This window comes from Octopus sinensis, linkage group LG8, assembly GCF_006345805.1.
Source record: "Octopus sinensis linkage group LG8, ASM634580v1, whole genome shotgun sequence".
Classification (NCBI taxonomy): domain Eukaryota; kingdom Metazoa; phylum Mollusca; class Cephalopoda; order Octopoda; family Octopodidae; genus Octopus; species Octopus sinensis.
The window spans coordinates 5,790,773-5,803,917 of NC_043004.1; the positions used below are offsets into that span (position 1 = coordinate 5,790,773).

Genomic DNA, 13,145 nt, shown 5'->3' on the forward strand with positions numbered 1-13,145 from the left:
CTCACCCAGAGACCTCAAGAGACAACAGGTTGGAAGTGCTGAGCAAAATGCTTAGCAACATTTCACCTGGCTTTACGTTCTGAATTCAAATTCTGCTGGGGTCGATTTTGCCTTTTATCCATTCAGGGTCGATAAAATAAGTACCAGTAGAACACTGGAGGCGATGTAATCGACTTGACCCCTCACCTCAAATTACTGGCTTTGTGTCAAAATTTGAAAGTAATTATAAAGGGACAGTAGGTTTGCAGAAGTGGACGGTGATGGACTTGTTTTTTATTGCAAAGTTTTTTTGTCTCTACATTCTGAGTTCAAATTGAGTATGGGTGAATCTTGACTTTCTTTCTACCAGGGGTTGATAAAATAAGAAATAATCATATGTCGGTGCAGGAGTGGTTGTGTGGTAAGTAGCTTGCTTACCAACCACATGGTTCCAGGTTCAGTCCCACTGCATGGCACCTTGGGCAAGTGTCTTCTACTATAGCCTCAAGCTGACCAAAGCCTTGTGAGTGGATTTGGTAGATGGAAACTGAAAGAAGCCTGTTGTATATATATATATTATGTGTGTATGTGTTTGTATATCTATGTTTGTCTCCCCCACCATTGCTTGACAACTGATGTTGATGTGTTTACGTCCCCGTAACAAAGCAGTTCAGCAAAAGAGACTGATAGAATAAGTACTAAGCTTACAAAGAATAAGTCCTGGGGTTGATTTGTTCAACTAAAGGCGGTGCTCCAGCATGGCCACCACAGTCAAATGACTGAAACAAATAAAAGAATAAAAAAAATCCCACACAAACTAATCAACAGCCCCCCCCCATCTTTTTTTTTAAACTTGGTCTTGTGTTAAGTCAAAAGATATTCTTATAATTTGATGTTAAATTATAAACTAAATGTTTTTATGTTTAATTTCAGGAAAGATCTCGTCCCTGCTCTCGATGTAGCCAGTCATCAAGTGTATTAAGTAATTCCCCAAAGACAGACAAACTGAGGGGTCATAAACTATCAGGATATTCCTACTCTCCTAACCACAATAACAACAACCACAATAACAATAACAACAACAACAATAACAACAGCAGTAATGATGTTCACAGCATTACTCCTGTGATTAATAAACTCGCTGATAGCCCCACATCTCCCAGTCGGTTTCGTGCCTCCAAGTATGCTACAACACAGCCCAATTCATCAACAGAACCATCCCCTAAAACCTTACACAATGGCATTATCACACAAGCAATTATTCATCATCCTCCTGATTCACGGCCAAACTCTACTGACCTCCCACCTGAATCTCCCACCAGCCTCTGTGATGTTCCGGCTGACGTATGTTCTCTTACTGAGTCCTCTTCTTCGGATCGACCAAGTGAAGAATTGACCGATGACGGTCATAAACGAAAGGATTCTTTACCAGAAATTGTATCAAAGCCAATACCACATTTGCCAAAATCTAAGTAAGTTGCTATCAAATATTTGTTATAATTCTAATTAAGAGCTGTTATTAATTGCTTGCCAAATCTTGAGTTGTTCTCAATAATACTCATAAATACTTTTCACCATCATCATCATCATCATCATTATTATTGGTGAAGGCACATGACCTAGTGGTTAGGATGTTGCACTCATGATTGCAACAAGGTTGAGAGCCATATCAGGCTTCATTGTCTTCTTTGGCATGGTTTCCACAGTTGGATGCCTTTCTTAATGCCAACCACTTTACAAAGTGTATTGAGTGCTTTTTACATGGCACCACCATATATATATATATATATATATATATATATATATATATATATATATATATATATATATATATATATATTATATATATATATATATATATATATATATATATTATATATATATATATATGTATATATATATGTGTGTGTGTGTATGTGTATATATCTATATATATTATCTGAAATGTACAGTATTATATATCCATAACAGCTGATCTTACCAATCAATTTCACACAAGGAATACAATGGAGTGTTAGGTAACAGTCTGATTATATAACCTTACACTCGTCAGAGTTAGCCAATATGGAAAGGAAAATAGTGGCTACTCTTTTTGGTGACTACTCTATATTGTCAGAGGTGGATTAACACAACCAGTTTGTGGTTACTATGGAAAAGGTGGTGAAATGGTATGCTGTGATCTTGAAGTGTTTGTAAGGAACGTGTGCATTAAGTGTGGTACTCATGTAGGGATGTGTGATATGTGTAGTGATGTCATGTGCATAATTTTTTTCCGGGGGTGTAGGTGTATATAGTTGTTTGTTTGTCTGTTTTCTTTCTGTATTGGTTAAGATCAAGGAGGGTTTTATGTTAGTGTGCAGTGTGTAATATATGTGTGGAGATACAATGTGTGTGAAGGGGTATATGTTGGGGGTGGTAGGAGACAATCTATTTTGTTGGGTGTGCATGTGTGTACATGGGTGCATTAGTGTGTGCTTTGGTCAAACTCTTTGCTGGGCCCAAGGGCATTGTTGGAAGGTCAAGGCTGGGGACCTGTAGTTGCAGTCATGGTGGGGCCTGCAGGTCTGATAGGATTACTTCCTTTCATGTGGGCAAGGATGAAACCTGCTATCCGGGTACCCTTTAAAATTGCTCTCTTCTCAGCCAGGCACAACCTGCACTTTATGCTGTACTCTGTGGCATTTTCTTTCAAAGACCAAACATGCTAGGTTAGGGTTGTGACATTACGTCACTCCAGGATGTTGAAGGAGGACTTGTGGTCATTAAAGTGGGTTCTGAATAGTCTTCTGTTGCCCCCACAAACTTCTGCACACTAGGTTGCTCATTGGGTCCTATGGCTGTTACCTCTGCTTTGTATACAACTGTTTCTGTATTACAGTGTCTGTTTAATGGACAAATTGTGTTACTCCTGCATGAGCATCCTGCCTCTGCTTCAGGTTTAGGCCTACCTACTAAAATCTTTTTTACACTAGGTTCACAGCTAAAGGATATTCTCAGGGTATGTCTATTAAATATTTTGTTGAATCTATTAGTATGGGGGAAGTGTTTATAAACTAAACTAAAGAAATCTTACCTTCTCTGGTCTTAACATTTAAATAGAAGGGTGGTTTGAACCACAGCACTTTCTGATGGTGCTTTCTCTTGATGGGGTTAAAGTCTGGCATGTAACTAATACTATCCTTGAAACCGCTGGCAGCCAGAGCCCAGTTGCAGTACGGAGCAATAACATCCAAGATCTCTTTGCTTGAAGACCAGCTGGAGATTCTCCTGCTGACAACCTTAACCAGGTTTCTGAACACTATGGCTGGATGGCAGGAACCTGTGTCAATGTATGAAAGCTTCTCATTTGGTTTCCTAAAGGGTCTATAGGCACTAGATTCTAGATCCAGGGTCACATCAAGGAAATCTACTGTTTTCAGGTTGGTTCCTATTGTGACCTTCAGTCCAAGAGAGTTCATGGTGAGGTTCTTTCTGAGCCTATCTAGTATCTGGCCATTAGCCCCTCTTGATATTGCCAGCACAGCATCTCTGTAGAGGCCAAAGCAAGTTGAAGGGAATTTCTTTTTTAGTATATCTAGGATGAAGAGACCAATCAGGTCACATACATCAGCACTGTCGAAGGCACCCATCCATCCATCTATTTTTATTTATTTATTTATTTATATAAAGCTGAAATATTCAACATTTTAACTTATGTTATATCTCTCAAAATTGGTAAATTCTTATGAAGTAAACAACATGCAATTTCACTGGTAAGAACAGGCTTCTAAAATGGATGAAGAATTTTAAAAGATTGCTTTAGTATGATGGTAAAATGTCTGTCATTTACAGAAGATATCAAGTCCCACAAGCAGCCTTTGATTTTTTTTCTATCCAAGGGGCTTCAATATATTTATACTATTATCTACAGCTTTATCTACTTAAAGTTCCCTTCTTAAAAATTATTTATTTCACATCTGTCAAAGTTTCTATATTCTTATGATGTAAACAATATACAATTTTTGTTGGTAAGAACAAAGCTTCTGAAATAGATGGAAAAAATTCAAAGAATTGCTTTGGTTTCATGGTAGTGCACCTGTCATGTTTATGGAAGATGTAAGTTTGGTTCCCAGCTGCATCCTTCAACTTTTCCACCCAGGACTTTTTTTTAACCAATTTATCTACATGCTATTATTTATAGCATTATCTGCTTCAAGTTACACCATTAAAACTGATTATTTTTATTTTATATTTTTTTCAGTGCAACGGTTTCCAAAGAAGTGCAATGTCTTCTGTCACCTTCCATAGAAGACGAAGACAATTGTAAGTTGTTGAAACACTTCTGTTTTCCTCACTCAACACATCTATATTTCCTTTGTTATTAGCATAAACTAACATAAAATTTAGATAAAGTATGATCATGGTATCTTGTAATATTTAACTGATCTGTAAATTTCACGTTGATGTTGCAATTTCTTGCTTTAAGTTCTTATAGGAAGAATTTGATATAAAACTCTTTCAACACAGCAACATAGATATCATGCTATGAAACGTGGTTATGTCGAGTCATATCTAATATGTTTGTGTATGAAAGACCATACACTGCATGAGTTGTCTTGAGAGAAAAAAATTTTCCTTTAGGACAATATGGGTGTAAACACACCACTGGACCATGAATGACGTCACCAGACTGTAGGACAATAAGGTAAATGAGAGCTGGTCACACTTAATAGCAAATGCTACATTTACTGATGTGCAAAAAGCTTTGTCCAGCTGGAATATATTATCAATCAGAGGTGCACTGGGCTGCATTGAAGGAAATACATTCAGACATTTCAAATGTGACTGCACATAATTATATTTCATCCAACACTGCTTAGTACACTTCTAATTAATTCATTCCAGCTAAACAAAGCTTTGTAACTCTTAAACAAGCAATATGGAGATAGTTTTAAATGTACTAATTATAGCAATTTGGTCTGTTTGGGACATTATTGTTATTTCTACCTGAGTGAAATAGTAAATGAAATTCAAATTTAAAAAGGCTTATCTTCCATTGTACTTGATTTTTTTGTTATTGTTTGACTTATGATTCATAATTTTCTTTATTAATTTCAGATAGTCAATCAAGTCAAAAGTTAGCTGAAAATCTTGCTGAGGCTTTACAAGAAATTGAAATATTAAAAAGAAAGATAAAAGAATTAGAAGTAAGTTTGCTTGTTTGAAACTCCTGTTATTATCGATGCCCGACCCCCAACCCCCTTGGTATGATAGCACCATTATTGTTATCACTTACAGAAGGTTGTCTTTAAATTGATCACTGACCAGTGATGGTCAAGGTTTTAGGTACAGGAGTGGATGTAGTTAAAAAGCTTGCTTTGCAACCTTGTGGATTCAGGTTCAGTTCCACTACATGGCACCTTGGCTAAATGTCTTCTACTATAGCCTGAAGCCGACCAATACCTTGTGAGTGAATTTGGTTGATGGAAATTGTGTGGAAGCCTGCTGTATATCATCATCATTGTTTAACGTCTGCTTTCCATGCCGGCATGGGTTGGACTGTTTGACATGGAGCTGGCTAGCTGGGAGCTTTCCAGACTCTGTCTGTTGTGGCATGGTTTCTACGGCTTATATATATGTATATGTATATGTGGAGGCGCAATGGCCCAGTGGCGCAGTCATAGGATCGTGGTTTCGATTCCCAGATCGGGCGTTGTGAGTGTTTATTGAGCGAAAACACCTAAAGCTCCAAGAGGCTCTGGCAGGGGGTGGTGGCGATCCCTGCTGTACTCTTTCGCCACAACTTTCTCTCACTCTTTCTTCTGTTGGCCTGCTCGTTTAGCCAGCGGAGTGGTGTCATCTGAAGGCTAAAACAGTGTGAAGCGCATTGTGACCAGCGATGTGTAGCAACATCTGATAGCCTGGTCAGTCATGGTGATATATATATATATATATATATAAAGTATGTGTGTGTCTGATTTTTGTTTGTGTTTGTCCTCCCACCACCATTTGACAACTGGTATTGGTTTGTAAACTTAGCAGTTTGGTAAAGGAGACTGAAAGAATAGCCACCAAACCTTAAAAGAAGTACTAGAGTGGGGTCAATTTGTTCAATTAAATCCTTTGAAGTCATGCTCCAGCATGGCCACAGTCTAATGAACGAAACAAGTAAAAATAAAAAGAAAGGGAAAAGAAGAGTTTTATTTGTTGCAAGCTTAATAACGTCCTCTGCCATTTGCATTTGTATCTCTCTCCAGACGAATCAACTCTCATCTCAACCAGCAGAGCAGCCTTCATTTATCACCTCACCACCGCCAGCTGCTGTCCAAATTGTACAACCCATTCCCAGTATGTCAGTTCCCATCAAAGATTCTCAGGAGGAGCCTGATGTGATGATTGTCAAAGGAAGAGTAAAAGAACAAGTGAAGATTTTTGGACGTCAGTGCTCTCCTTTGCAATCTCAGCAAGATTTGACTTCCACCCCAAGTTTGGTAAATGGGTAAGTGATAAAACTTAAAGAGATGTTGATGATAATAATAATAATAATAATAATAAATAATAATAAGAGCATCATCGCTGTGAAAACAACATCCATTCATGAATTTATTTATTTATTAATTTTTTAAATATATATTTTATCTGCGAATTTGCGTGTGTAATCTGGGAATGCTTACAATGAGCTTCTCTGCCCTAGGTGTATGGAAAACACTCATTGAGAAACGGAAGAAAATTTGAAGAAAGAAGGAATAATAATAATAATAATAATAATAGTAATAGTAATAATAATTTTGTCACAAGGGCAGCCATTTTGGGGAGGGTATGAGTCAATTTCATCAACCACCCCAGTGTTTCACTGGTGCTTAATTTATCAACCCTGAAAAGATGAGAGGCAAAGTTGACCTTGGTGGAATTTGAACTCATAACATAGCGACAGGCTAAATACTGCTAAGCATTTCGTCCAGCACACTAACGATTCTACCTGCTCACCACCTTAATAATAATAATAATAATAATAATAATAATAGTAATAGTAATAATAATAATGATAATGATAGTAGTAGTAGTAGTAGTAGTAGTAGTAGTAATTGTGATAAAGATATAATGAAAAGTAAGAAGGGATTCTAGCTTTTAACATCTCCAGAATCCTGGTCCAAAATTCCCAAAATTAGATTAAAATATTTATATCACTAAATAATTTATGTTGTTAGTTACCTTTAAAATAGTATCTCATGTTCTAGAATTTTCATGAGAGATTATCTTTTATCATTAAACTCTTGTTCTATAGTCAATTTTTAACCATGATCACTAACCCCTAGACATTAATATCTCAGGCTCTAGGACTCTTAGAGCTGGTTACCCAGTTTCCATGATGCATAATTTACCAATATCACTACATTCCTCCAAAAGGGACACTAGTATGTCCCTGGGTTGTTACTTATTTACAGTTGAGTAGACTGGAGCAATGCTAAATGAAGTGTTTTACTCAAGAATATAATGCACCACTTGGTTCAGGAATTGAAACCTCAATCTTGCTATTGTGAGTGCAACATCATAACCACCCTGCCACATGTCTTCACTTTTAAGGGTTACTTAATATGTTAACCATCATCTGTACTGCTAGTGGTTCATCACAAACTTCACATAACCACCATATTCACCACCAGTGATAAATTTTCATAATTTGAGAAAATATTTTATTTTCTATCTTCAGCATGGCTTCAAGGATATTTAAATAACATGAATGCTAAATGTTAAAGTCTATTTATGAAATAATTGTAAAACTGCCAAAAGATTGCATTTCCTTATAATTAAACAGTATGCTGTATGACTGCACAAAATGCATGGTGACACTGGAAGGTTCCAGTAACAGGCTATGGCAGTTAACGTGTTAAAAACCCAGTTTTAAACTGATATCCCTAACACCATGAATAAGCGGCAATGATGCTAAAAAAAAAAGTGTATTCCGAAGGGAGGTAACCTGCAGACAGGCTTGCATCTTTTACTTATTTTTCAATTATTTTGTTGTATTTTAGATCTCGAAAAGTTTGCCCTGCTGTTCCTAAGAAACCAGTGCGGAATCCATTTGCTTGTCCTTTGCCATTATGTAAATGTGAGTCTTGTATGCAGGCAGTTGCAACTGCTGGTTCTGATGGAAGATTGCCTACAACAGATCAACTGATTCGGTCCTACCCTGTGAGGTAGGTTCATAACAAATGTATTGAATAATAATAATAATAATAATAATAATAATAATATTAATAATAATAATATAATAATAATAATAATAGACGGTGACGGCGACGGCACAGAACAATGAAACCCAGCTGTAATTGGTTCTGACTTCAATTATCCATTATTTTCTCACCCATTACAATTATAGTAAACCAGACTCTTCTTGCTGAATATGCAATTAGAAACTCATCCTATAAACAGAATCATCTTTGAATAGTTTTATTGTTGAAGTTTTAATTTATTCTCCTCTTTATGTTATTCTATGAAAATCTTGAAATGAAAAAGTCCAAAAAATATGATTGTTTTTTTTTTCTTTTGTCTATTTTTGGCATTTCACAACACCAGGTGTGACATTTTCCAATGAATTGTATGAAAATAAAATATTTTATCCCTTACATGCCATAGAAATAGTATTAAATTAAAATTTCCATCTGTATATCATACTTAATGTATATACACCATTGAAAGGCAAATTCACTGCAGTATTTTTCCAGAAATAACATGTTAAAGATGTACTTTGTTTAAAAACAATACATATTGGAGAGGGAGACGAAAATTGACGCCAAATGCATTTTTGGCCACAGTGAGCTTTGTTGATGGCATTTACTCACAGCCAGCTGCATGCTAAAATGAGGTTTGTTGCCTCTGATATATAGGAAAACAGGGAAAAAACATTCACTAGTATTGCGGGGCCAAAATGCATCTAACATTGTTGTTTGCTGCTGCTGAAATGATTTGCATCTGCCTCCATCATATATTATGTTTATACAAACAGTGCGTCCATAAAAGATGTTATTTCTGCACAAATACTGCAGCAAATTTGCCTATTGAGATGTATTTACATTAAATAAGATATATAAATGACTCTTTCAAATTATTTTAAAATTTTCTTTTTTCTTTTTTTTCAGTCCAACGCTACATGTCCGATTAAATGACCATATTATGGTACGTGGAAACCGGACAGGACATATCCGTTACATTGGTCATCTTGATAAGATGGATTCAGCAAATACAGTGTTTATTGGTTTGGAACTTGATGCCCCAGGTAAAAGCTTTGCTCTTTTCTACCCCTTCTCTACTCTCAAAAGACTAGTTTGTGTGTGTGAGATAGAGAGAGAGAGAGTGTTTGGTGTAGGCATGGCAGTCAGATTAAAAACTGCTTTACAACCACATAGTGATAAATTGGCAGTGTTTGTGGAACATCAGACAAAATGCTTTGCAGGATTTATTCCAGCTGCTTTTTATATTCTGAATTCAAAACCTTCTGAAGCCAACTTCCAGAGCCAACAAATAATGTACTTGTCTTGAGCAGGGCCACCACAAAGTCTAGTTATTGTTGTGGTATGGTGGTTTGTGTGTCTTAAAGACCTTGAGAGTTTATGCCAGTAAAGTACAAGCTCCTGATAGAGCCTCCCATCTTCCATGCTGGACAGGTCAAAGTATAGTGGCCAGACTAATATTGACCACCTCTTCTCTAGCTGACACTCCTACTGAGAAGAAAAGAAAAGTTTCAAACACAACAACAATTGAAAAGTTGGGAGAAGAAGGCCTTCCTTTGAGGAAGACAGAATCATGAGTCAGAGCTGAAAAGGCTGGGAACTGGAGAGAAACATAAAAGACAGCCCTGAGCTGAGAACAATAGCAAAAGATTGTTGAGGTTGTATGATCCACAAAAGGAGCAAATGGGTTTACTCTTGTGGTATTTCCTCCAGCTATTTGTGTTCTGAGTTCAAATCCCACTCTGGCTCACTTCGGAGGGTTTAATCTGTCACTTGGTTTTATCGCCCCCACTTGACATCTTGGATACCTTTAATAGAGTTTGCTCTGCTGCAAACATTGATGCCAAATTTTATAGTCTGGGAATACTACTTTCCTTCCTCTCACCCACCCCCATCATTCTCAGAGACCTTGAAACAAAAACCCATGGGTATTGTCATTCTTTCCTGATTAAACAATATAAAATAAATCAGTTACAGGTTCAATCCCATTGCATAGTACCTAAGTGTCTTCTGTCAGTATATAAGAGTTCCCACAGACAGCCAGTCTTAAACTCCTCTGTGATGGCCTGCAGGACTACAATAAATAAGAGAGGACTGAGAACTGCACCTTGATGGATTCCTACCTTCACACTAAATTCATTTGCTGATTCTCACTTTACTTGTGGCATCCTTATACACGGCTTGTACAACCCTCACAAGCCAGTTTTCGACACTTAGTTTCCTCAGTGATGAGCAAATTTCTGAACATTGTACCTTGTCAAATGCTTTCTCTACGGAAGTTGTACAAATGCTAGCATTGTGTGTGTGTGTGCACATGTATGTTTGTGTCATTTTAAAAGACATGTAGTTCATAAAAAAGATATAACACTGCAAAAGAATGAAGCTCAGGTAAACTTAACCATTTAGTATATATAAAGATGAATAAAATATATATGAGAAAAATTACTGAGAGCAATATAACTGACTGAAAAAGAAGAGAAATCTGTGGTAGCAGTGCTCCAGCATGGGTCATTGAAACCAGTAGAAGCATATCAGTTCATAAAGTAAATTCTCTACCAATATATTTTGAATTTCATTCTGTTCAATGTCCCCATAATCTTTCTCTTTTTTTTTTCCAGTTGGGGTCAACGACGGCTTTTTCAGTGGAAAAAGATACTTTGAATGTCTAAAAGATTATGGTATGTTTGTCACCTTCAATGAGGTTGTTTGCTTGGTTAAAAAGGTAATTTGTCACAAGGTGGCTGCTGCTGCTGTTATATTCTTCTTTCTTTTCACTGTTTTCTTTCATTCACTCATTGTTTTCACTCCTTTCCCTAAGTGCCTCTCATTTATGGACCCATTGTATATCATCATCATCATTTAACAACAGTTTCCATGTTGGCATGGGTTGAACAGTGTGACAGGGCCTGGCAAGACCAGGAGCTGTGCCAGGTTTCATTGCCTGTTTTGGCATGGTCTCTACAGCTGAATGCTATTCCTCATGCCAACCACCTTACAAAGTTACCAGGTGCTTTTTATGTGGTAACAGCACAGGTGCTCCTTATGTGGTACCAGCACAGTTGCTTTTTACATGGCACCAGCATAGCTGTTTTTTATGTGGCACAAGCTCACAAAACAAGGATCTCTCAGCTGAGAAAGTGAGAGGAGTGGGAGAAATTATAAAAACAGTTTGTCAATGATTCTCTGTTACACCTCTTCCAAACATGTAATACATTCCCAGATGTGTGGCTGTGTGGTTGGGTAGTTTGTTTCCCACCATGTGATCTCAAGTTTAGTCCCACTGTGTGGCACCTTGGACAAGTGTCTTTTACTATAGCCTTGGACCAACCAAAGTTTTGAGTAAATTTGGTAGATGGAAACTGAAAGAAGCCTAATGTGTGTGTGTACTCTTGTCTTGGCATCTTGCAATGATTGTAAACAACCATCACCATCATACAAGTGATGTCGCTTGTTTTCAGTCTCCTGTGAGAAACATGTCTGGCAATATTCTGCAAAAACATATCAGGCTATAGGGAAATATTACCTTGCTTGGAGACAGGTGACGATTGGCAACAGGAAGAGAATATGGCTGTAGAAAATCTACCTAAAAAAATTCCATTTCACTGATGCAAGCAAGCATGAAAAGTGAACATTAAAATGATGATCACACACACACACACACACACAGCTACCTAAGTACCTAAAACACATATGTTCTTAAATTTCTTTATATTTAATGAAAATACAGTTTGAAATAGTTTCATGAGTTCAATTACTATACCAATTACACTGATTCCCTCTGTAAAAATATCATTCTATCATTCTTCTTACTCTGCCATTGATTTCTCCATTTATTGTAAACATAATGTTAATTTTTTGTTTTTAGGTTTCCAGTATTAAACAAGCTTTAGGTATGTCTGTTCCAAGCAAAGAAGCTTCTGAGCCCCTGTGCAATTCAGGCGCTGATATTTTGGACCAATTCTCGTGTAGAAAAACTAGAGTAAAAAATGACAGCAATGAGGTAGAGATTGAAGAGCAAGTAGCACTTTTAAGGTAAGAATCAATAATCTGACATCATTACTAAGAAACTAAGTTTGTTTTAGGAAATATCAAAAGTGATTTTCAGGAACCAAAAAGAAAAACCAAATAGACATATATGTTAAGTAGTTTTACACTGTAAGGAAGAAACAAAGAAGAGTTGAGAATTTAAAGGCAATATTAACAGCATTAGCAGCATGGTGAATGCATGAATAGAAAACAGAAACTAATAAAAGGGAATGCTTTTCAGCCAAAAGCAGGGTTATCAGTCAAGGGAGACAATGAGTAATACAGTATTGAATGAGTATGATGAAATGTTAAAGAAAGCAAAATAGGAGAGTTCTGTTTCTCAGCAGAGGAGAGCTTAGTCAAGGGAAATAATAAGTAAAAACTACGTGAATGGGTGATAGTGTACATTTTTTTTATCAAGAATGTTCCTTATACATGTCGGTAGATGAATATGAAAGATAGCTTAGAGCAGAGCGCTCTATTATCTCCCTTGACTTAACCTCTCTTCTGCTGAGAGACATAATTTCTCTTTGTTTACCTTGCTATTATACACTCCCCACCTGCTTACCTTATTGTCCCTCTTAACTGATAAACTTTTTTGGCTACAAGACACCATCACCTCCTACCGCTTTCATCAATCGTTTAGTCAGTCACTTAGTGAATTATTCTGCAACATTATAACACACATCTGGCTTAATCTGTAACATTACGACACACATTGCTTTCACAGAACTTGCTGACCAGTTTTTCTTGCCTGTCTCTTTCTGACTGTAAATTTATTGCCCTTTACTCGCCTTTTTTTTTTTTTTTTTGGTGGTGGTGGTAGGGAGGGATTCCTAAACAATATTTTGATATTTTGCTCAATGATGCTGATCTCATCTCCATATTATATAGAATTTGAACTTTTAGAAGTTATCAGAATTAAAAATA

General features: G+C 36.6%; 1 protein-coding gene across 1 annotated transcript in view; it reads left to right on the top strand.

Moving 5' to 3' along the window:
* LOC115215040 (ras guanine nucleotide exchange factor Y) overlaps positions 1–13,145 on the top strand; it is a 182,061-nt gene that overhangs the window by 166,775 nt on the left and 2,141 nt on the right. Inside the window, exons 4-11 of the mRNA XM_029784173.2 lie at positions 913–1,451; positions 4,220–4,281; positions 5,077–5,165; positions 6,216–6,457; positions 7,992–8,156; positions 9,099–9,235; positions 10,808–10,911; positions 12,055–12,221. Coding sequence (XP_029640033.1) covers positions 913–1,451; positions 4,220–4,281; positions 5,077–5,165; positions 6,216–6,457; positions 7,992–8,156; positions 9,099–9,235; positions 10,808–10,911; positions 12,055–12,221 — 1,505 coding nt within the window. The remainder of the gene's footprint in view (positions 1–912; positions 1,452–4,219; positions 4,282–5,076; positions 5,166–6,215; positions 6,458–7,991; positions 8,157–9,098; positions 9,236–10,807; positions 10,912–12,054; positions 12,222–13,145) is intronic.